This window comes from Halichoeres trimaculatus, unplaced genomic scaffold (assembly GCF_033239565.1).
Source record: "Halichoeres trimaculatus isolate MK-OKI-2021-1 unplaced genomic scaffold, fHalTri1.1 fHalTri1_scaffold_7, whole genome shotgun sequence".
Classification (NCBI taxonomy): Eukaryota; Metazoa; Chordata; class Actinopteri; order Labriformes; family Labridae; genus Halichoeres; species Halichoeres trimaculatus.
Genome location: NW_027437185.1, coordinates 29,126,876 through 29,151,515, shown reverse-complemented (window position 1 = coordinate 29,151,515; position 24,640 = coordinate 29,126,876). Strand labels below are relative to the sequence as shown.

General features: G+C 41.4%; 1 protein-coding gene across 2 annotated transcripts in view; it reads right to left on the bottom strand.

Moving 5' to 3' along the window:
* Window positions 1–4,730: 4,730 nt before the first annotated feature.
* Window positions 4,731–24,640, bottom strand: part of elf1 (E74-like ETS transcription factor 1) — a 50,693-nt gene continuing 30,783 nt past the window's right edge. For both annotated transcript variants that reach the window (XM_074674747.1, XM_074674749.1), the window contains exons 2-9: window positions 20,658–20,992; window positions 15,634–15,808; window positions 13,851–13,955; window positions 13,586–13,747; window positions 13,367–13,450; window positions 12,493–12,685; window positions 10,216–10,566; window positions 4,731–7,587 (exon numbers count right to left, since the gene is read on the bottom strand). In XM_074674747.1, the coding sequence (XP_074530848.1) occupies window positions 6,786–7,587; window positions 10,216–10,566; window positions 12,493–12,685; window positions 13,367–13,450; window positions 13,586–13,747; window positions 13,851–13,955; window positions 15,634–15,808; window positions 20,658–20,729 (1,944 nt within the window). In that variant the 5' untranslated portion in view covers window positions 20,730–20,992 and the 3' untranslated portion in view covers window positions 4,731–6,785. The remainder of the gene's footprint in view (window positions 7,588–10,215; window positions 10,567–12,492; window positions 12,686–13,366; window positions 13,451–13,585; window positions 13,748–13,850; window positions 13,956–15,633; window positions 15,809–20,657; window positions 20,993–24,640) is intronic.

The following is a 24,640-nucleotide window of genomic DNA, read 5'->3' as shown; positions in this document are numbered from 1 at the left end:
CTTCAGTGGGGAAGCGTAGAGCGGGTTGTTACACTGTAGAAACTGGACGGTCGTTGAATAAACACTGGGCTTTGTCCCACCCATCAGACGCTCAGTGTCTCTGAGGGTCTATGAAGCAGTGGGCTGGCCTGGACACTAGGCTTCTGCATGATGATTGGATGATCTGTCTGAGGCCGAATCCCTTTTTGATTGACAGTGAAATGAGCCAGTCAGCGATCTTGAAGTATAACCCCCCACCTCCACCGAAGCAGTTGTTCTGGACTGGTACACTGGTACACTGGTGAAATCCCTGGAAAAAACACCTTGGTTGGTACGACAGGGTCACAGATCATCATCTCGAAAAGGAACGGAGGGTAGAATTTACGTTTAAATAAATAAACAATTTTATGATGTAGGCCGGAAAGAAATGAGCTTCCCCTCCTTGACTGACCAGCCGCCACCACTGTAGTGAAGTACTAACAGTTCAGGGGCCGCAAAAAGGTGGCCTGTGCTCTATGAAGAGCAGAGCTTCAGGAGCTGTATGATACAAGGAGTAGATGTGAACAGCATTTTGGTCACATTTTGAAAACCTGCATCAAATCATTAATGCTAAATTTATTTTACGATGTATTTCTTGATTCCTAAGTTTGTCTCATGTCCCAATTTTATGACAGCAGCAAAAAATCTGAAGGGAGCTTTAAATGTTTTGGCTTCACTTTTGGGATGCTGTCATGTCTTCCATCTTATTATAGCATCTATGGTAGCCCTCTTTTATACAATGAAGATAAAACAGTGAGTAAATGCTTCACTTCTTCCATCACATTCCAGGATTAGCAACAGCTGCAAGATCAAGGCTTGAGATTTCTCTGCCTGGCTCTCACAACTGTTTTTATATATGTTTTTACTCTCATGTTAAACTAAAGAGGTGCCACGTCATTACAAATGCACAGACCTCTTTGTGATATACTGTCTCTTGTGTTATCCTCCATTGTTTTCTCTGTTGTTGCGCTCTTCACTCTGCTACTGTTCAAACAGTTTCCTTCTTTACCGAGGCCATTTTAATCTGCAACACCACATCTCAATCTGTCGAGCTGCAATAACTCGTCTGCGACTCACAGATAAGCAAGCAAGATAGGCGTTTGTAATTGATGTTCTGTCATCGGAGTAACAAGGTGCATAAATGGCCCTGAGTATTCAAGTTATGTTGAGCAGAGCATCCCTGTTTGTTACAGTGTCTGTATGTTTCTGTCTCCTTCCTCCTTTTTTTCCCAATTAAAATTTTCATTGTGTGGATAATCTCTGCTCGTATGCAACAATATGATTTCCTTGAGAGACACTTGACACCCTGGGGTGTTTGTGTGAAAGCTGATGTGGGTGTGTGGGCTTGAATCTGACTCATGCCATCCATACAATAGACGGAGCTCCTTGTCTCCTCTCCATAAGTCCCGATGCTCATTAGCAGAAACATTTAGCATTAAATTATAAGAATTCTGACAAGAAAAACGAAACACTCATGCTTCTTATTGTTTCTGTCTCATAACCTGAGACTCCCTGGTGTATCACATGCATATTAATGCACTTTTTTCCTCTGTAAGTCAGTCTAGATGTTGACTCATGTTGGTTCCATGGTAATAATGTCAGTGATATCAATAATATTTGGCAGCAAAATGGATTTCCGTGAAAAAGAGGCTGAAACATATTACTGTATGTAAATGTTTCATGGATATGCTCACAAATGGAGCTCAGGCTGCAAACATTCCCTTATTTTTAAATCAATAATGTCAATCGCCTAAAGCGCCGTGTCAAGTAAAAAGTAGTGGCATGAGTTAACAAATGCAATAATTGCAAACATACTTCAAATAAACTGACAAGTGTACCACAAAGCTCCCGAGGCGATTCTGAAAAGTTCACAAATCATTTTTATATAATTCATTTCCCACTTATCACATCAAATAAATGGAGTGTTTATTAAAAAAAAGGATGCTTTCAGAGATGCTGGTGTTGTTGTTGTTGCAAAGCTTTTACACTCACAACATTGGGAAATATTGCAAAGTGATATTTTTCGTAAGGTGCTGTTGTCTATCTGGCAAGGTCTCCGAGGACTCCGAAGACTCTTTTGTGTAGTCGTGAGAGTAAATTGCCATGGAAGCCCTGAGAGTCCCCCTGAGTGGGATGTCTCACCCTGACTGGAGAGGCTGATACAGATATAACAGTCGGCTCCCTGAGAGATCCTCATGCCCGGTGGGATAAAAGTCCAATATTTTAACCATGAAAGTCAACCTCTTAAAGCACGAATGGCTCAAAGGTGTAAAATCAATGTGCAGGAGTCTAAAATAAGACGCTGCATGGTGATGGAGTTGCAACTTTATGAACAAGGTCCAGTTGTTGCTCCCTAAAACTAAGTGCTTCCACAACACAAATCTCCAGGGGTCATTGAAAGCCTCTTGAGGACATCAGTTGCGTGTTATCTCGCGCACAAATCAACATCTTTTAAAGCTGTTTGCATGGCTCTCCTTTTTAAATACACAGTGTGTCATGATGCAAATAATAAGATGTTAAGTAAATTTATGCAGCTTATTTAATGAGATATCCAGTGATTTTATTTACAGACCAGTTCAAATATGTGGTGAGGACAGGAAAACCAAAGGGATATTTTTCCTCTTTTAATGCACAAACTTAAGATACACCAAATCAAATGATGTGTGATTATTAGCAAATTAAAAACTGCTCATTTACATTCATGCCTGATGTGGTTCAGTGATGCCTATATTAGATATAAACCTCTGAATGAAAAGATGAGTCCCTGCACAATAGTTCTCATGTATTTTATACTCCATCCAGGAACAGCCTCCCCCTCCAGCATTTGTTTATCGCTGTTTTGATGAGAAGAGGAAACTAGATCAACTCCTCCTCAGGAGGGAAAGAGCATCAACCAGGTGAGTGCAGTTCAAAGGATTCTACCTGGCCCGAGGAATGGCCACTATCACAGAGACTCACATGTGAATTAATTCCTTTTGTTACTTATCAAAAAAATACTTCACTGCCAGCTGCTTATTTTCCTTTCAAATAATCGCTCCTTCATTTAGATCCATGGGTTGAGGAGGGCGAAAACCAATGTGTGAGGAGTGTCTGTATTTAGATTAGTAACCTGAAGGAACACTAGTGTCTGAATTCAGACTGAGGTGCCGGCTCTGCTTGAGGACACGTGTATGACCAGTGCCATCTTGTGGAGACAGATGTTCACTACAGCTGCCTGAACCCTCATTATAACTATTTTTAAACCTTTTTAAACACGTTTAATCCATGCTCCACCTGCTGTTTTTTAAACACTTTGACGAGCGAACCTGTTAAAAGTTGAAGTGCTCTATTTAAATGTAACCTTGGCTGCAGGTTGTAAAGTTAAAAGCTGCATTTTGCCATGAGACTGCAGTCGTCATCTCCTCTCCTTTGTTATGCTGCAGCCAGTCTGGTGACCTGATGGTTAAATAAGCTCTCCCTGTACTCCTCCTGCTACACGCTGGAGGCACAATAATGTCAGTCGTCATCCTTCAACAGCTCCCACTGTGAGAGGCAGCATGGCCCAGCAGTAAACACTCGCGCTGTGTCAGTGGCTGCAGGCGACACAGAAATAGTCCTCCTCTCCCCGGACCCCGGCTCTCACTCCATCTTCAGGGGTCTCTGACTCACCAAAGCAAAAAGGGATAGCAGAGATGAAGCAGCTGCTAGTAGCCTTTTATTATTCCAGTAATCCATAACAACCTCTGCTTACCATATGGCAGGCGATCGATGATGAGAAAGCAAAGTGTCTATTTAGATGTAATGGAGGGTTGTCTTGCTGTTGACTGGGGAAGTTGTGTGATTATTTCAGTCTTTTTTAACTGTTTTCTAGTTGGCAGAAGACTCTGGAAGATGTTCGCAGGAGTGAAGGTTACAGTTGTGGCTTTGGCTTGAACCTCTGGCCTTGTTTCGCTTCGTGTGTTTGTGTGTGTTTCAACCCTATGGCAAGATTGGATTGTGTGGTCCACAGCTGTGCATGTGGGTGTACACAGAGCAAGGCACAGTAGGCAATCCCTGCTGCCAGACAGCTTCCACAACTTCCCCAACAGCCCCTCTCCTCTCCCTCTTTTCTGACCCTGAACACACACACACATGCACACACGCACACAGACACGGACAACCCAAGCCAATGCAGCCCCACAAACACACAACACATCAACATAACACATGTTCTAACAGAGTAAAATCCAAGTAACCCTTCCAAGCGCCAACCACAGCTTCAACTCACTCCTTTCAGTCTACAAGCTGTGGTGACAGACTCGGCTGTCTTCAGCTCTGGGCATGTCACACGCTAATGTATTCATCCACCCACAGCAACTGGAGAAGCAGCGCTCTTAAGTACAGTCCAATCAGTCTGTGGCCCGCTAATGGCTCCAATCCAGTTTCCTACAGTAGCTTTTTTTCCCTCCTTTCTCTTTAAATGCCATGTGGTCGAATGTCCCTCAAAGCAGCACAGCCACTTTAAGTTTCCGAGGCACGAATACTTCATTTTCATTATCTAGACAGCAGAAATTAATTGACTTGGTAGCCCCCTTGCGAGCTATTTGTTTCCAAGTTTAATTTTGTTTTCTGTTTATTTTTTGTGTGACATTTCATCCGTTTACTCACATGATTCCCAAACCACTGTTTCTGCAACAAAATGACAAATAAAAGGGGATGTTCAGTGAAGACTTTTTTAATTAGTACATTGACTTTTCTTAAAAATCTATTCTATATTCAGCATTAGGGAGGCAACCCAAGAGAAGACGAGAAGCAACACAATATGAGCAGTGGACACACCTCAAGAGCCCTCAGACAAAAGTGCTCAGAGGGAAACACAAAGAGGCAGATACATAATTTATATACAGCACTAATAAAAGAGAAAATCCTAAATGAAAAGTTACCCAGTGTAGTTATTGATTGTCAAATGCTTGCACAAACTGGAACAGGAAGTATACATTCAGTGTCTTTGCAGACCCAGAGCACTTTGGCTGATGTGAGGTTGTAAAGCAGCGTTTAACTCTCGTCCTTAGGTGCCAGTGCAGATGGAGGTCAGTGTGTCTGAATGTCCTCACTCTACAGCTACAGTCCGACTGGAGGAAAAAACAACCAATTTAACGGTGATACCTCTCAGGATCAATATGGCTTCATCCCCGGCAGCACCGAGGGGGCCGATCAGGTGGCTGGCCTGAGAGGTCTTTTAACAAAGTGGGACGGCAAATAAAGGCAAATAAAGGAGGCACGGAGTCCAGTGACCCGAGGAGAGGAGAGAGAAGAGAGGAGGGGTGAGGACATGGAAGGGGAGGAGAGAAGGGAACATGAGGAAGAGGAAAGAGTATGCAAAGAAAACACAATCTAGAAAGAAAAGTTAAGAAATTGATTTTTAAGACAAAGAGATTGATGGAGCCGATACTTTATGTGGCAGACAACATATTTCGAATGCATAAACATCACTGCTTTGCTGTTGCATAAAGATAAAGAAGTATCCAAAGAAAAGAAGGGAACTAAAGCACATTCAGTACATGTTTAAATCAGACACAGAACTGAGCAATATCTACAGTTAAACACTATAACAGTGGAGTAATGATGCTGCGCTGAGTACAAAACTCATGATAGCTGATTATAATGAATGATAAACAAATAAAAAATGGTCCAAAAAGCTTCCTGGTATTAACGTTCATATTCTTTTTTCCCTCATGTTTACACACGTAAATAGAAGACGGATGTGCCATTTTTATACAGAATTTAGAAATTCACAAAATAAATAAATTCGATATGGCCTTAAAATTGAATCTCAATTAGATATTATATGTATACATTTATATATATATAATTCCATTTCATACAAACAGGATCTAAACCACAAGGCCCCCTGAAGTAGAGGCTGATAAAATCTGTCTTATCCTGTATATTCGCTCTCCATTTTTGCCTCCCTATCTTCCTGTGCCTCCATTCTGCAGCTCTATACAAACTGTTTTGATGCTGGACTGTCCTTGGTGCAGAGAAAAATGCCCATTTCCATAGTAACACAGTGTTTTAAGGCCAGGAGTGATAGAGAGTGTGAATGCATACCTTTATTTTTTTGTTGTTTATATGAAAATAAATGAGTTGCAAGTTCTGCGAGTCGGAAAAAAAAAGCCTTTTAGTCTCATCTTTTGAAGCTCCTGTAAGGCACTCTTCAATTAAACTCTGAGATGTGTTTTTGGACAACGTGATACAGCATCCATCCCCCCCTCCAAGGCAACAGACACCTTTATGTGGTTTAAAAGAGAATCCACGCACCCTCCGCACGCTCTCAGAAGTCTGATTTCATTGCACCTGTTTGGCATTCAGTCCCCGGTTTTGGTTTGTTGCAATCTTCTCTTCAAATTATTTCAAGTCCTAGAGATGAAAGGTAAGAAAATGACTAACTGGCACATTTGGTGGACAGGGATCCCTGCTTTATCCAATGGCTGTTCTCCTGAAGAGGGAGCTTGTTTCATACGTGAGGCTGTGTTGGAGTCTATGGAAAACAATCCCATTTCTACAAGCGACATCTTGGAAAAACGAAACACTCCCTTAAATTTAAAAATTCGGCACTTAGTCACATATTAAGTGAGTAAACAATAAATCCTGAGGCTGAACTGACCAACCTTTAAAGAGCTGCAAGATCCCTCGCTCTGATCACTGGTGGGGAAATAAAAAAATGGAGTCTGTGGTCAAAAAGGTTCTTGTTTTGTTTTGTTTTGATATTTTTTTTGGTTCAGCTTGTGAAGAAAAGTCCTGCAGGTTTAAGCCTCCGCAGGCTCTGTCTTTATCTGGATAAAGTTTGCAGGCAAGTGGGCAGACAGCGGCAGCTCCTGCAGGCCTTTGATTCCCTGCTCAGGCTGCAGGGACATCTCCCCGCGCACCTCCAGCTCCTCCACAGGGGTCAGACCTTCGCTGGGGCTGCTGCTCTGGGAGGAATGTCCATTAATTATCGTTTCACTTGCAGCCTCCTGGCCGTGGTTTTGACTGGTATCAATGATCACAGTCCTGTACTGCAGCTCTGCCTCTCCCACCTCAATCTCTTCTCTCTCAAACGTGTGCGCCGCCAGCGATGGGTCTCCGTTCACTATGGTCTGAAAGTAGGAGGGGTCAAGCAGCTCCTCTTTGACCTGCAGCCCCGACAGGTCGCCAGATTTTAGCACAGTGGCGATAACAGTGCCGGGCTGCTGCGCCACCATGGTCTGCCCACATGTTGTGCTAATGGTGACAAGGCGGGGAAGGCTGGAGGCGCTGGAGCTAATGACTCCTGGAGGGGAAGTACAGCATGAAGAGGAGGTGGTGGAGGCTGTGGAGCCCAGACTGGTGACCAGGAGCTGCTGAGGGAGACCGTCCTGCAGGCTGTTAACACCGCCGGCCAGAGAAGCCGTCTGGATGGTGAGCACGTCTTTACCACCTGCTGTGGTGGAGGGTACGGTGTGGAGGATAACACGAGGAGGGGCAGAGTGGCTCGAGTCCCCGTTGGAGAGTACGGTGGTGAGGGGAACGGACTGGAGAGAGCCGGAGGAGGTCAGGACCAAAGGAACAGATGTAGGAGCAGTAAGGGATCTGAAAACAGAGCAAACTGAATGAGAGCTTGTTCCTTCCTCTTCTCTGACAGAGACAATATTTAATATTCAGTCTGTGTCTTAACAAATAAAGACAAAGATTACTTTTTAATGGAACCCTGTTGAGAAAGTAACCCAGCGCGCAGCTATGATCCTAAACAGCAGAACTAATGTCTGTGTTAAAATAACAAACAGCTTTGTCAGCTGCACTGCAGAAACATTTCTTTTGTAGATGAAGACGATGTTTAATACCTGAGAGGATGACTGACATTTATGATACAGAGGACACAACAACCTGATACAAAACAACGAGAGCTTAAAGCAGGAGTGCCCAAACCTTTTTTCAAAGGAGACCACATTTGAGTTGAGAGATTTCTTGAAAAAAATCAGTCACTAAGTGTGATCAAACATCCTCGTGCTATCATCACAGACTTATTGTCTCTTGATACGTGGTAGTGGTCAGTTTTCTGAAGGGTTACGTGCTGCGTAAACATCAACAAACTTTGCTTCTTCTCAAAGAAAATGTTCTCCATTAGGGGGTAGGGATGAGAATTGATAAGATTTTGTCAATACCGATGCCCTTATCGATTCTGCTTATCGATCTGATTCTTTATCGATTACCTTGTCAATTCCTGTTGTGAATTTTCTTGGTACAAAAAGTAGCTTTACAGGTTTTCTGTGTCAACAACATTTAATTGAGTTCATACTGTAAGTGAATAAAATGTAATTGGTCCCTGAGTCTGGATATTTCTGGGCATAATTAAACAGAAACAGGTAAAAATGCACACAATGTGACGTTGATGTACTGTGTTGTAATATATTAATAACTCAAGTAGGCCATCTAGTGTCTCAAAGTGGTTATAGCAATGGTTTAAGTTGTTTGGAAGCTTTCTGTAGTTATGAAGTCAGCCATGAGCCTTTCATTAGCCTGTTAGCTTTTGACATTTGAAATTCTCAGTATTTTTTACAAAGAGTTGATGTGATATGTTTCTGTGATGAAAGTTGAAATTCCAATCTGAAGCTGAATACTGATGTGTGCTAACTGCTAGCATTTTAATGCAGTGTCCCATATACGTTAGCATCAAGCTTATGCTATTTTGTTATTTTGGTAAATAAGGTGATTTATACCATTTCAAATGTATTGAATATGAATCTTCTGAGAGAGAGTAATGTACATTTCTTTATGGAGTCAGTTCTTCAGTAAAATTTCGAGCTGAAAATCCTGAATCAGAGTTTTCTTTGGAAAGGTTATCTAACTGCTAAGCTAGGATAGCTGCAGCAGACTAGTGGACGGGTTTTTGATTCCCATCCCTATTAGGGGGCGATATGGGGGAAATATGTCAGGATGTTTTATGGCAGGATCAGGATCTGGAGTTTATCAGGATTTTTTTTGTCATCCTGCACGCTGAACAATTTCTGCACTATTAAAAACTTTAATCTGATCTTGTGTCCTCTGCAGTGTTTTTTGAACTCTCCCATTTTCCCATTTTGATTAATTTAAAAACATCAGCTGTAAGAGTTTTTGAGTTTCTGCAGAATGTACAGAACTTTAGCTTCATACAAGTGGTCGATGCACAGTCCAAATGTTGTTCTGTGAGACATTACTGGATATACTTTGTTTGTGGACTTGACAGAAAATGTGAATTTGTATAATTGAGAACATGATTTATTTCGGTGCTACAATTATTGCATAAGACTACTTTGGACATGTCTGGCTTAAAGCGTTTATCTCTCTAACATCAACCAAACTGAACATAATGAGCTTAACAAACTGTTAGATTTTCCTGAGGACTGGAGGTTTTAAATGCCTCAGATCTCACCTTCAATTCACCAAAGCTTAATTCAAGCAGTTTATCTCAATTTCTAAGAGGGAACTCTTCAAAGATAGATTTTAAGATGGAGTTTAGCTTCTTCAAAGGAACCAGCACCCATTAATAAAAGGTTGATTCAGTCCTATTATCTGATTACCAAGGTCATTTTTGTGTTTGGTCACTCTTTTCTAGTGATATTATGAGCTACTACTGCTGAGGACTTTTTATACTTGAAAAAAAAACCCACTGGATTAACAATGTTTTGAGCTAGAATCCTGTTGATTTTGCATGACACAGTGTAATGGTGAATTCTCCACTGACATTGCTATTTGAAAACAATGATAACTTTCTATCCCACACAATTTTTTGTTCCATGATCACACACTAAAAAAATCTTTGGTAGCTTATACACGTTTAAAAAGATATTTTGGATCAGGCGGAAAAATGTACCAATTTTCTCCAACCCCTTCAATAGCCATGACTTTTTAAAATTTAGTTTCTAAAAGGATTGTGACCAAGATGGATAGACTTTGCGTTTGGTGCACTGATTCTAAATGATCCAAAATACATCTTTCAAATTTCTTTTCTACATTTCTGTCTTTGAAAAGATATGTGCCAATACCTGTACCTGAAAAGCTAATACCACCCAGACAGCTTCATCAGTCCTACACTACTTTGATAGGATATGAAACTCTGATCAGAAATGAATGTTGTCTGGCTCCCGCTGAGATACAATCAAAGGAAAGGTGACTAAAAGCATTCTTTATTTTGCTCTGGTTGTTGAAAATATAATACTTGTTTTGTACTCTTCTCCATACCTTAAAGCTTGTGCTGGATCGTGGATCCCTGACTCCTGCAACATGTGCATGGACTGTAGCAGGTGCTCAGCGTGTCCCCCGTTTGCTTCCTGGTGCAGACATTCATCACTGAGCTCCCTCTTCATCTGCTTCTCTGACACTTGGTGTTGGCTGTGAGCCTTGCCGTGCCCTCTGGAGCCTCCTCGGGGAATGGAGCGCCCGTTGGTGGATCTTTGGTTCATGTAGCCAGCGTTAGCATCTGAGGCTGAGTCTTCATCCTCGATCACGACAAGATCAGCTGGCATCTCCTTGAACTGATAAACCAGCCGCTGGCCCTCCACTTTGGCCAGGATGCCTCTCTGATAGTAGTATCTGAACAGAAAAGGAGACAAGGCTTGATACTTGATTCTGATTGGTCAAAATTCTGATGGAAAACAACAAACGTTACAAATTTGGTGAACACCGGCAAAACTACTGTATTCTATTTCAGGCTGGTTGCGAGAACGGGGAAATATTGACACTGAGCAGCTAGCAACAAACTGTCCTGCAATCCAGGCAACAACAGCAGAGCTGGTGAGAACTGAGAATTACAGCTGGAGCAAAGTGACTGAAATCATCAGTAATGATAACAAAAACAAAGCTTTTATGTTTAATGTTGATTCATCTCACATTGGGGCTGAAAACAAACAGCAGCGTAACAGGAACTTTCAAGAATCTTTCATTCCATAAAATTGAATTTACGTCAATGTAAAGATGTTTAAACTTGTTTATGCCTTTAGTCGGTAGTTGGATCTACTGCAAATTCATCTAGGCAAGTTTTTATGTCTTACTAGCATAAAGATGTTATGAGGAGGATCTGTTTTAATTGGACTCTCTCGCCACCTTATGGCCCGGAGTCTCTGCCGAGGTAAGTTAAGTCTAAGGTAAGTTATCAGTACAGTTTTGTAGCACTACAATTTGAAACGTGACATCAAGCAAATGTTGTAGCAGCCGGCTACATGTTAGCTCAGCGCTCCAACGTGTCTGTAGGCTAACATGACAACAAGTAAACACTGTCAGTATATCTGTAGTTCAGTGGCTGTTTATATTTAGCACAGCTGGCAGCCCGCTGCTCTAAGACATGTCCGTAATGTGTAACGTTAGTGAATCCTGGTTAGCTATGCCCTGCCAGTCATCTACCAAGCAGAGCTAACGTAACCTCACTCTTCATTTTATTGATAGACTCTCAAGTTTGAACAGACCACTGCAAAATAACTGCTGCATGTGGGTTGGAATGGACATTATCACAAACAGTTAAGCCCCTGTGTTAGAGACTGATACAGCCTAAGCTATAGGCTAATTAGCCTTTAGCTCGGGCTGTATCACTCTCCGGTTTAGCTTTTGTCTGCTCTTCTGTCCTTTTTCTGTCTGACAGTTAGGCTCCTGTGTCCACCATCGCTACAAAATTAGTCACAAAAATCGTTTTCAGAAGAGAAAAACACAGATCTCTGATCTCATCCGAAAGCCGCGAAGGAGCAATTTAAAATAACCTGCAACCAGCAATATTGGCATGATTATCTCATTTAAAGTGTGAATTATGGTCAGGAATATATCTGGAAGGGAGACTTTTTCAAGATCACTTTATTAAAACTCCTCACAGCGCCTTTGAAAAATATTTAAAAAAAATGTTTAATCATACTTTAAATGAGCCAGATTCACCTGACAGGTCCAGAAAAATGTCAAATTTGAGATCTTAAGAGATGTAATGATGCCTGAATTTCTTTAAAAAATTCAATTATTGGGTAAGAAAAAAATCAAACATTTCTTTAGTTGTGTGTGTTAATATGAAGTAATTTGTGAAGCAATTTTTCTTATCCCATTGGTAGACTTGTTTACTCTTAACCAGGTTTTCAGATGTCATTTCTGTCTTTTAATATCTTGAGAAATACTTTTATTTTTTTTTTGGGGGGGGGGGGGGGGGGGCTTGTCAAGTAATAATGTTTCATATGGAGTCTAAAAAGACAATTTACATGAAAAACAAAACATAAACCTTTGCTTAGAATCCAGTGTTTGTAATAAACAGGACAATGTACAGTGAGCAGCTGGCCACGCATATGACTCCACCAAATTAACATAACCCCTCACTCATTGTACATTATCCTTCCCTTAAACACTATCAGTCAAAGGAACACCCTCATGTTTTCAGTAACAAACTGGAAGGACAGGTTATATTTGTTGAGCCCTGGTGCAAAGTGAGCGCTGATGTGCCTAAAAAGAGTGAAATAAGGACAGTTGATCTCATTCGTATGCTGCCCTCACCTGAGAGCTCGGCCCATGGTCTCATAGTTCATGTCGGGCTTGTTTTTGTGTTTGCCCCACAGCTTCGACACAGCTTTGGAGTCCACCAGCTTGAAGATGCCCTTCTCCCTCTGTGTCCACTTGATGTATTTGGGACAGGTGTTCTTGTCCTGCAGTAAAGCCAGGAGGAACTCCCACAGGTAGATTGTGTTGCCTGCAAATTTGAGGGGAATGTGTGAAGTTGTGTTTTTAGTATTCAAGTACACAATACATTCTTGGTATGGCCTTGTAGCTATTGTATACATATTTTATTGATTGAATAACTTAGTTTCATATCTAAAACTTTTATTTTGTGGCTTTGAGGAGAGAAGTAAAAAGACTCCATTCTTATCACCATGTTGGTGTCAGTGCGTGCGCTTATACGACATACAAAGGAATTAATTATCCAAAGCCTGGGAGTAGATTACTCTCACTGTGATTTGCTTTGACCAGATGTGGTTAAAAACAGCAACGCTCCCAGTAGTGACTTGAATCCCAGACAGCATGACAGGGTGATGTATCTGTGTGCAGCTGAACCCGCTATCCCCAGCCCCCTCATCATTGTGTCACACTGTACGATGCAACAAGGGTTCGCGTTGAGCAGCACTGGTCTGTTTCTATCGGTGAAGCATCAATGTGCCCTCCAGCCTGCAATCACTTCTGTTTCCCTCTGAAACACAGCACTCTGAGATCCCCTCATCCATTAACTCACTCAGATTCAGCCCCGCTGGACTGCAGGGGTTGAGCTGTGCTGTTTGCACACTCCACAGGAGGAAACAGAGCGTACACAAGAGGCGAGGAGACCTTGATTTTTATTGGCTCATTACAGAGGAGCGGACTAGTTAGTGAGGCTTACCTTTGCCCTCTTTGTTCTTCTTCCTCAGTGGCAGGTTAGGGGTGGTGATAGGGGAGCAGGGACGCACCGCCCGCGGCTTCCGCACTATGATTCAAATTGAGGGGTACAGCGTTAAAAGGTGAGAGGTCACAGTGAAATCCTCCAATTACCCACAATAGTGAAATCTCAGTACAAGAGATAATTCATGTGCTCTAACAAGGAGGAGGACAACAGTGTTACCTTTGGTCTTTTTCTGTGGTTTAAGGGGACACTTTTGGGGGATCTCATCCATGGATGAAGTGTCCTCATCTAGAGACATGTCAAGGGCGCTATTATCCATCTGGTCAGGCCTCAGAGGGGCGTATGATAGCTCGGACTCCAGCAGAGCGCCGTAGGCATGAACTACACAAAACAGCAGACGCACAAACAAACCATGAAGAATGTTTTCTGTTCTTGAAAGGAACAATGTCAGATCAAAGTTGTTAAGAATTTGTGGAAGACTTACTCATGCGCTTTTCGTCCAATATGTTATTGGGAGACTCCATGTTGAGAAGAGCTGCTGCAGCTTCGTTTGTCTCCATGCTGTCTTCAGGGCCTGACACTGTCGTCTCTGTCCATCAGAAGACAAACACATCAGATAACATTCTCCAAACAGGTTATTTGCTGACAGACAACAAAATGTATTCTTACATTGGCTGATTGAGGTTAAAGATAACAGCACATTCAGTAAGGATGGGACGATATGCTATTCTCACAATTTGATTCTTGGGGTGCCCATTCGATTTAAATTGCGATTCTTCAATATCTAAATTTTTTTGTTTGTTTTTCTTTAACATCAGACCATGTGAAAAAGTTAAATGATGATGATGATGTCTACAGACTATATCAGGAGCCATATTTCTCCATAAAATGCACATCACGTGAGTCAGAGAAACACTTCACCCCCTGTTGGAGAAGAGTTGCAACTTTTTTCCAATCCAGTTTATAAACAAAGACAGAAGAATAATTTAAATTTGAAAAAAAAAACATGATTTTTTGACCAAGAATCCTGATTTCAATACTGTCAAACAAAAAAATCCGATATGTCGACCCCAAACGTTCAGTATCATGAACAGAGGCGAGAAAGCACCAAAAGAAGACATATAAATGTGATCTGAAGTGAAAAGTAGGATACGGAAGCAGATAGAAATAAGGGCTGGAGATCTAGTTGATGTATTTATCAGACTTTTTAGTAATTAAAAAATCAATGTGATAACATTTCCAATGCTTTTTTTCAACAAAGCATTATACACAGAGGTTGGTTTTGAGGACCCAGAGGACAAGGGTCAACTGTTAAGACTGTCCACCACCCAGGGCGCAGAATTTCCTTCCCTTTTTAAAAAAGTTTTCAAAGTTTCTGCTGTATCTAACTGTTTTTTTAAGAGAAAATAAAGTAATTTGGCACTTGTTTTTCAAAAATGTTGAAGATTTTGAATAAAAAGGTATTTTTTTAAAGGACATTATGCATTTTGGGCAACTACCAACGATCTAGTTATGATGGTTGCACTGAAGAAACATGTCACATCTAGAAAAGCGCTCAGAGAACACAGACCTCCGCCAAGCGTATTGTGATTTTCATGCAACACTTTAGTCCTACTTTAATGTTATACTCCCTTTCAGCAGACTGTCTGCTACAATTTGGTGTTAGTTGCAGGTTTGTACGATAATTTGTTACCTGACAGTGTTGAAAGTTATGATGACCCAGTACATATTTCATATTCTGGATCTTAGTGTCCAAATATTGCCAGGATCTGGATCGTACTTTTACATCTGTCAGAAATTATCATGACCTTGTCTTGTGTTGTTTTGCAAAGAAATCCGACCATTTATCGTGGAGTTATATACACATATGGTGAAAACGGCCCTATCTCACAATGATAAAGAATCCCTTTAAAAAATCCAGGATCCAGACAGTGATTCGGATCACCTCCAAATTTAATCACTTCTGTTTTATCCCATTTTGGACATTTCCTGAAAATTTCATCAATATCTGTTTGTTACTTTTCGAGTTATGCTGTTCACAGACAGACAGACAAACTCTCCCATAAACATAACCTCCTTGGCAGAGGTAACTACAAAGATGGGTGTAAAAATGGCACTCAGGTGTGAATCTTGACAGATGTTAAATATGCAGATTTCTGTCTCGTTTTGTTCTCTAAAGTGTTTGCTTACTGGGCTGTAAAGTTGGTGTATTGGTTGTGCATCTTTTAAGCACATTTGCCTTTAAATGGTATTTCCAATATCTTTACCTGAGAGATCAACTCCTCCCACCAGGATGGACGGCTCCTCCACCACATGCAGAGTGGTATCCACCATGATACCGTTGGTCACCTCATCAGACTCCAGTCCTGAGTAGACCTGCAGCAGATCAGCTGCAGGTACCTGCTCCACGATCACTGCTGGGAATACTGAGGGGTCGTCCAGCTGAGCAGAGAGAAGAGACACAAACATGCAGAGGACGACGTGAGATGTTGTACCACATGGGTTATCGAAGAAAGATCACTGATGTTTGTACATACATGTGTGTATGCAATAAAAAAAAACATTAACTCCTCCACCAAACATCATAAAGGCAATATAAACCCCCAGATGACATCGGATTAATGCTGTTACCTGATTTACTCTGGTGTTTTTATTGCCTTGTAAATTATTGTAGATTCATTCTCAGTTCCAGCTAATGTGGAGGCATGTAGCATGAAGGAGAGCTCATTTTCTGTGGTGTTGCAGCAGGTCCGCGGGGACCTGCTGAAGGAGACGGGAACCAGCTGTTTGATTTGGCCTACTTCTCCTGAGAAGTTAATCTTACGCTCAGAAATTTTATAAGCCGAAATGAATGTTAATGGATCAATCATGAATTGCAAGCAAGCGCCCCCTTCATCATGAACCGAGCTTGCTCTGGGAATTCAAAAACCTCGCCATCTCAGTCTCAGGGATGGAGCAGCCTGATGCAGGAAGTAGCAGAGGGAGGGAGGGAATTGCTGGAGTTTGGGCCAAAGCGATGAGGATCATCTGAGAAGCTCTTCAAACACAGACCCAGTCAGGAGTACTCATCATGAGCTAGGTGTGTGTCAACTGGAGGAGTGTGGGGACTCATCAGTCATACGGTGCTCTCACTGTGATGGTTTTCTGCTTCTAGTGGCCTCTGGGGCTGCATGCTGATTTAATATGTTGAGAATTAAAACAAACAGCTTGAGAAAAGAGGCTGATCTGATTAAGTAAACTAATTTTTTTGCAACAATCAATATTGGTTTTAAGTGGAAAGTTCACCTGAGGTACTTTGATGCGAGGGGACACTGCCCACCAGCAGATGGCAGCAGTGCACACTTCAAAACAGAGCTAAAGTCATTTGTGTCAGGATGTCAGCGCCAGGCAGCTACTGCAGCTATTGAAAGAAACACTTGATGGATGATGGTATGTGAAAACTAGAGTCTAACAAAGCTGGGCATCTTGAAATGTTTTTTTTTCTGTCTTAAAGAAGAAACACATCTTTTAAAACCTTCCTGGAGTTTATTGAAAATGAGGTCAAATATGTGTCCAAACTCAAGTGAATGCATGAATCACAGGCAAACACCATTTTCTAATAACCAAAGAAAGACTTAAAGGTGATTCTTTAACAGAAAAACTGCAAAAGCAAAAGTACTTGTGCAGCTGTTTGCCATTAAAAGCCCATCCCCAAGCTCATTACATTAAAAGTAATATAAAATGTTTATATGTGGGTATTTCCAGGTGTATTTTTAGCCGCACACCGGGCATTGACTCATATTCTATCAGTGATGACCTGATTAAAAGAGGAACCAGACAGAGTAAAGGTGTAGCAGGAGGAACATGAATAAGGCCTTATCTGTCTCTCTGCACAAGTATCCATTGTTGCTTTGGACCTCTGGGGCATACCAGGTGTCTGGGCTTTGAGCTGTGGGGCTGTGGGGGTGGGAAAAAGGGGGCAAAGAGTGCCCGGATACTCTCCCATTTCAGCTACACTTTAACCAGAAAACTAACAGAGCAGCTCATTAATTTTCCTCACTATTAAACACATCAGCCTCCTTAGCAAGGCCGTGGATTGTTTATTAGTTTTCATCGCTGGGGTCTGAGTCCAGAGCAGGACGGCTCCTCTATCATAAGAGCAACACAAACAGCTTATGTCATCTCAGCAGCACAACCTCAAGGCCCCCTGGGGCTTATAAAAAAACCTGAGTTTTGCTTAGACTGCAGGCGCTATCAGTGCCTCCCTCACATGCACTGAATGTTTTCCATTAATGAGAGTCTTTGGTAGACATATTATCAGATTGCGAGACAGTGAGGCTACTGCATCGCCTCGTCTGCCGGCCTTGAGTGAGAGTCGGTGGTGTGTGAAGGCGAAAGCACAGAAGGTCCCACAGTTTGCTGACAGAGGAAGGCGTCTGCTGTCTCTGCTGTTGTTTTGATGATGACAAACTTGTCTTGAGTTGTCAGAATTCAAATACTGACACTTAAAAATGTGCATGTTGAGGATATGAAAACTTCCATTTGTAACAGTACTGAGTCAACTCAACTAAGTAGTTGAACTGATAGTTTCATTCATTGTTTCTGGACATGCGTAAAATTACAAAACTATTGGTCAGGGATTCTAAAAGAACTGTGTATTTTTGGAGTATCAATTAACTTGTATTTCCTGATCGCCATATTGTGAACGCAAATCACAAAAGACTATTTAATCAATCAACTTTTGCTGCCAGAAAGAACATTTTGCTTTTCTGGATCAAAAACTCTGCCCCCTCAAAGAAGTTGTGGCAAAACTTTATGGACAACATCCCGAATGAATATATCTCTCGTATATTGCACTCCTTGCTGGGCTGTTTCTAGCTCTGGGCGTAGGGATGGGAATTGATACGATTTTGTCAATACCGATGCCCTTATTGATTCTGTTTATCGATCTGATTCTTTATCTATTCCCTCATCACTTCCTGTTGTGAATTTTCTTGGTACAAAAAGTAGCTTTACAGGTTTTCTGTGTCAACAACATTTAATAAGGTTTATACTGTAAGTGAATAGAATGCAACTGGTCCCTGAGTCTGGATATTTCTGGGCATAATTATACAGAAACAGGTAAAAATTGCACACAATGTGACGTTGATGTACTGTATTGTAGTATATTAATGATTCAAGTAGGCCATCTAGTGTCTCAAAGTGGTTATAGCAATGGTTTAAGTTGTTTGGAAGCTTTCTGTAGTTATGAAGTCAGCCACGAGCCTTTTAATTGCCTGTTTTGACATTTGAAATTCTCAGTATTTTTTACAAAGAGTTGATGTGATATGTTTCTGTGATGAAAGTTGAAATTCCAATCTGAAGCTGAAGTTGTACTGATGTATGCTAACTGCTAGCATATCAATGCAGTTTCCCTTATACGTTAGCATCAAGATGGGCTATTTTGTTATTTTGGTAAATAAGGTGATTTATACCATTTTGAATGTACTGAATATGAATCTCCTGAGAGAGAGTGATGTACATTTCTTTAAAAAGTCAGTTCTTCAGTAAAACTTCAAGCTGAAAATCCTGACTCGATAAAGAAATTGATAAGGGAATCGTTAAGCACAAAGGCCATGTTTAAAACACATTGGACCTCAGTTCTCGTCGTCCATTTAATTGGGCTTCCCTTAATGTTATTAAGCCTGTTACCTCACTTATAAGGGCCTTTTTATTTTTACATTAATTCCTGTTGTAATGTGCCTACTGCTGTATCCATGATCACTATTGTATACCTGTCTAAACCTGTGTGAATGATGCCTGAACTCTGTTCTTGCTGTTTTATGTTCATAAAGAAAAAATAAAAATGTATTTAAAAAAAATGTGCATGTTGGAATGTGCTGAACAGGAGGAAAAGAGGGCGTTAAAATGCTGAAGCTGAAGCTCCCAGGTGAACCCACATGAAAAAATAAACAACACTGAACATCATAGAGGTATAAGTTGCTTCTTCCTCTTTGTTGACTTGAACAGTGATTGTAGTCGAGAGCCAGCGAGATAAGAATCAGGGCCCATTTGCATTTCTGAGTTCCCTATTCTGCCTTTGAAAGCAGCAGCATCTGTGCAGACGGCGTCCCCCCTCCTCCTCCCTACGCTGCTCTCTTCTGCTTTACCTGCCTGGCCACAATGAAGTCCAACTGTCTGTACACTTTCAGTATCCTCATTACCATGCAATGGGAGTGTGAAAAAGCGCACAGCGTGAGAGATAACATCACGTTTGAAGAAGTACTTCAAACCCTCATATGTTACTTTAAACTGAGTGGAGTTTTTATTCTTAAAACAGAGGAACAAAGCTACAGTCTCCCCCTGCAGACATTACCTGATACACCTCAGGGAGCTACTTATTGACTTAAAAACCAATATAGCATGGCTAATCATTACAAAAAAAAAAAAAAACCACCATGATTTCACTCAGCTACAATGGCTTTATTGTGGCCAAATCTTTAGTACAGCCAGCAGAATCAAAATGGCCTCTGCAGTCATAAGTTGTTCCTTTCAGGGGGTATTTCCAGGACGTGGTAAATAGGGGCATGCAGCTTGCATAACAGCCTGAGTGGGTGCAGCAAGGAACAAAACTGTAGCACTGGAACAATACAAGAGCTTTAAGTGGAATTATCCCATCCCTTGCGAGCAGTCTTGTAACTGGTTCATCAGGTTAGGCCTGAACTGGTGCTATTCAGGGATCCAGTGACAATTTGCTCACCGTAGACACACACACACACACAGATACCAGTCCGCGTAAACACACACTCTCAAACTTACAATCAAGCCTGCTCCACAGGATTCAGACGCGGGTGTGGGGTTGAGATAACTGCACACCTGACCATGTAATGAAGACAAACACACACACACACACACACACACACACACTGTAGGTGCAAGTTCACACAGAAATACTTACTAAAAGTCAAACACCACCCTCTCCCCCACTCCCACGCACCCTAACCTCACTGCAGGTTTTCACTCTTTCCATTTAAGCACTCCCAGACCTCGACTCTTTGCTCCATCCTCCCCTCTGCCCGTCTCCATACCCAACATGTCAGAGTCAAAGATCACAGGCTCCTCATCCTACTCAAGTCCTGTTTTTACAAGATGTGTTTATTCTGCCATGAAAAAGTTTTAACTTTTATCAACAAGGCCAAATACAGCACATCTGCAGGGAAGATTGATGGTCAGACTCTGGTTCGAGGTTGGAAAAATGCACCCCACAAGCCCAGTTATGCAAAAAAGCAACAAACAAAAGTTTCCAATGCTGTTTTTGTATCGTGAAACTCACCTGATTGATTTCATCCATCCCGTTGCTGGCGAATTCAAACACCAGTTCACTGGGCTGGACCGCAGTCGTCATGGTCGAGGAGTTCAAGGGGGCAGAGAGCAGCCAAAAATACCCCGGCTACAACCACTCCTGGCTCCTTGACTGTACCGAGAGAGTCTCAGCTTCACCCCCACAAAATGGCTCCCCTAAGGCTGTCCTCCTGTTCTCGGAGTCTGGGTGGTTGGCGCTGGGAGAGACAGACCCAAGTTTCAGAGGAGTGCTGTGGCCCAGGTGGGAGCAGCCTCGTCCCTCTCTGACACAGAGGCTGGGTCCCGCTGTGCCTGGAGCATCTACACCTGGCAGAAGGAGAAAAGAGGAGAGGGGTGAGGGTCAGGCAGCATGTTGGACAGACAGTATGGCTCTTGTGTTAGCGGCTGAAAACCAAAAGCTCAAAATTCTACACACTATGTTACATAAGTGACAGTTTCTCACAGGTTGTCAAGTAAAAAGCAAAAAAAAAGGTTTGCAACAGGTTTTGAATGATGTAAAAAATGCTCCAGCATGCACTTCGACAAAACATTTGAAAAATTCAGCTTCGTTTGCTCAGCAACTTCAGGCTCTGAGACTTACAATGTAAAACTTTGTATGGCCATTATCCAAGAGCAATAAAACCTGAGCTTATTACTTTAAGAATTTATATTTTAAAAAAGCTTCATAAACAACAATTCCTCAATCTTAAAGAAAAACACTAAGTCCATCCTTCTTTAAAAACATATTTTATTGATTTTTTTTGTTTTTACAGGAGATGTAATTTGAGTGGCATGATCTTCAGTCTTTAAATATCATTTGTTTTAACGTTTTATCTTTTTCTTGTTTTTATTTTTCTGACACTTGTGTTTCTCTTGAATTTTTATTTTGATTGATTTTATTATTGTTATTATTATTATTATTATTATTATTATTATTATTATTGTTATTATTATTATTATTATTTTATTGTTATTATTTTTTTGAACAAGGTTTTTTTTTTGTTTTTTTACACAACACAGAACAAAAAAATCCCCAATTTTGAATTAACAGCCAGACAGTGTTGCAGATATAAATATATATAGATATACATATTAAAATAAAATATAAATTAAATAAAAAAAGACCTTCAAATTAAATTAAATAAATAAATAAATAATATTAAAATAAATACAATAAATCAGGTTGATAGATCAACAAAAATTACACGTGTAATAAAAAAAAAACCACACACACACATAAATTATTTTATTTTTTAATGTATTTTTATATATTTCTTTTTTCTGGTTTTAATTTTGTCCTCCTAAAATTCATTTTTTTTAATTTTCATTATATTTTGAAAACACTTTGTAAATAAAGTTTATTTTAATTTTCATCACTATTATCATCACATTTCTTTTTAGTCCAGTTAAGAGCAAACTTTTAATAAGACCAAAAAACTGTGATGTAAAAGTCTCGTTCTGGAGATCCTGCAACCATTTAATACTAATATGTATAAACTTTATTTAAATTAAAATACAAATTTAAGTTTATTTATTTTTTTCTGATAAAATCATATAATACAACACTCAGAGAGTATTCTAATGCGATCCCTGAACCCTCTTGTTTGGCCAGCGCCCCTGAAGACCCACCACTACAATCACAAGGCTCAGGGGGCTGATGGTGTGGTCACATGAGTGAGCTGTTGGGCGGAGGGTCTGAACACACACACATACTTGCTCCCTCACACACATGCAAGCGATCACTCGTCTGATGATGCACTGGAAGCCCCTCTGTGCTGACCCTCAGGGAGTTGCTCTGATCACAGGCAGCGGGGGAGGGATGCTGGTGGTCCTGTGCTTGTTAGTCTGTGTGTGTGAGCCGGGGTGTGTCCTAACAACCTGATACCCAGAGGCAGGTTTCAGGGCTGAAGGACAGTTGGGGGCTGATGTTGGGCTGCAAAATAAATGGACACCCCAGGCCAAAACCCCCCAACCCTTCTTTTTTTCCCAGACTCCAAAGGGCTGGCAGCTGTAGAGAGGCGAGAGATGGCAGAGTTTAGTGCACCCCCCTTCAACACCATTCGTGCTTTCCCCACCGCTGCAGGGTGGAGCTTATGTGCTTTGAAATGCCTTTGTGACTGACAAACTTGCATACCAGGCCCCAAATGTACTTTGTTGGGTGGTAACAGGAGAGAAGTTCAGAGAAAGACTGAACTTCTTTCTGCCGAGTGTGGGTCACAGGGGCCAAACTCATTCGGAGATTCAGTTTATCTTTCAAACAGGAAAGTAACATGTGGCCGGGGTTTTGGAGAGCATCGCTCTGGCAGACAGAAAAGAGACATGGAAACGGTCGGGCTGGTGTTTCACTCCACTCGGTCCCTTCCTTTGCTGTCTCTCTTCTGGGCAGTGTCCATGCCCACCTCTGCCAGAGCTGAGCGCTGCCGCCATCTGTCTGCAAGAGCTCCTGTGCCCTTGTCCTCTTGGCGTGTTTTGTGTGCTGGGAGAGTGTGACAAGCCATTACCAGGCTCAAGCAGAAAAGAGGGGATACATTTTATGCTTCTCCAAACAGAGGCAGATGCATAACCGAGCGAAAAAAAAAAAAAAAGAAAAGAAAAGAAAAGAAGAGAAAAGGTCGGTGGACTTGTGTGGCTGCTAAGTCATTCTCTGCTCATCGTTTGGACCACACACCCACACATTTACAGCCCTCATCTGTCCTCTGAGGCCGGTCCAGGACACCAAGATGAGGTAGAAGTGCAGCTGTCTCTGTCGTGCTGGACCACTCTGCTGTTTCCAACATGAGGACACACATTAGGCTCAAATGCCGCACATATTCGCTGCTCTTTCACAGCTTATGTTTGACTTAAGAATCCAGCCATAACTTACATTTTGTGTTTATGAAACAGCATGCAGGAGTATAAATAATGAATAAATCTTGAGCAGTTATTTCTTGGATGTCATTTGACAGGAAACAGACAAGAAACTGACGAGAAACACGATGGAAGTCAACAATCCAGCGTCTCTTCTTTAACGCGCGTACGTTTGTAAGTCGTAATGTGTCAGTTGTTTGCTCTTTAAGACGGTGTCAGCGTCTGCGTTTTCTTTCTCCCTCCTGTCAGAGCATCATTGATCTGGATGGCCCAGTTGGCATGGTGCTAACAGCAGACAGGAATACAAGAGAGCCAGCCATTACTCAGACGCAGCCTGCACATTATCCATGAGCACATGACAACAGCTGCCTTGTTCGAGCACAGGGACGGGGTTGTAGCTGCACTCGCTACGTCACGGGGAGGAGAGGAGGAAGAGGAGGAGAGCAGCACAGGGAGGGATTTTACTGAGATGTTAGTCGAAGTATAATAGTCCGCAGAGCAAATAGACTGCCTGTGACTCGCTCTGGGTGGGGTTTGCTTTCGACAGACTCGAGCACTTGAGTGTGGTTTCCAGGCGGGGCATCGTGGTGGTTCAGAGGAACAGAGAGTGAAGCATGCTGGGTTTGAGAAAACCAAACATGTACTTCATGTCATCAGGCTTGGTAACATGTAATTCCTATTATTTCAAGCTGTCATAGACTTTAATGAAGGGAAAAATACACTTTAATAACTCTACTTGAAATAAAATACAACTAAAAATAGAATGAACTATTTCTGAAACATGTGAGTCAAGGCAAATCTATGTCACATGACGGTTACAAAATATGTTTCTTCAGAGGTTTGTTGAAGCACATATGCTAACTCTTTCCATTTATGGGCAAGCTGTGTTTCTGTCCATGTGGTGACAGCAAGTACTCATCATTTCTACAGGCACTACAGCTCTGTTTTGGTCTCCACCATCTTTTTTCATGCATTTAATAGGTTTGATTGTAAAGAAAAGAAAGAATTGGCTAGAAACAAATGAGGATGTCATAACATTCATTATTTTCCATTTAGGGCAGTTTTTTTTTATCATTATTCAGTGGATGCTTACTGTTGAGTCTTGCTTTAAGAGATGAATTAAAACAA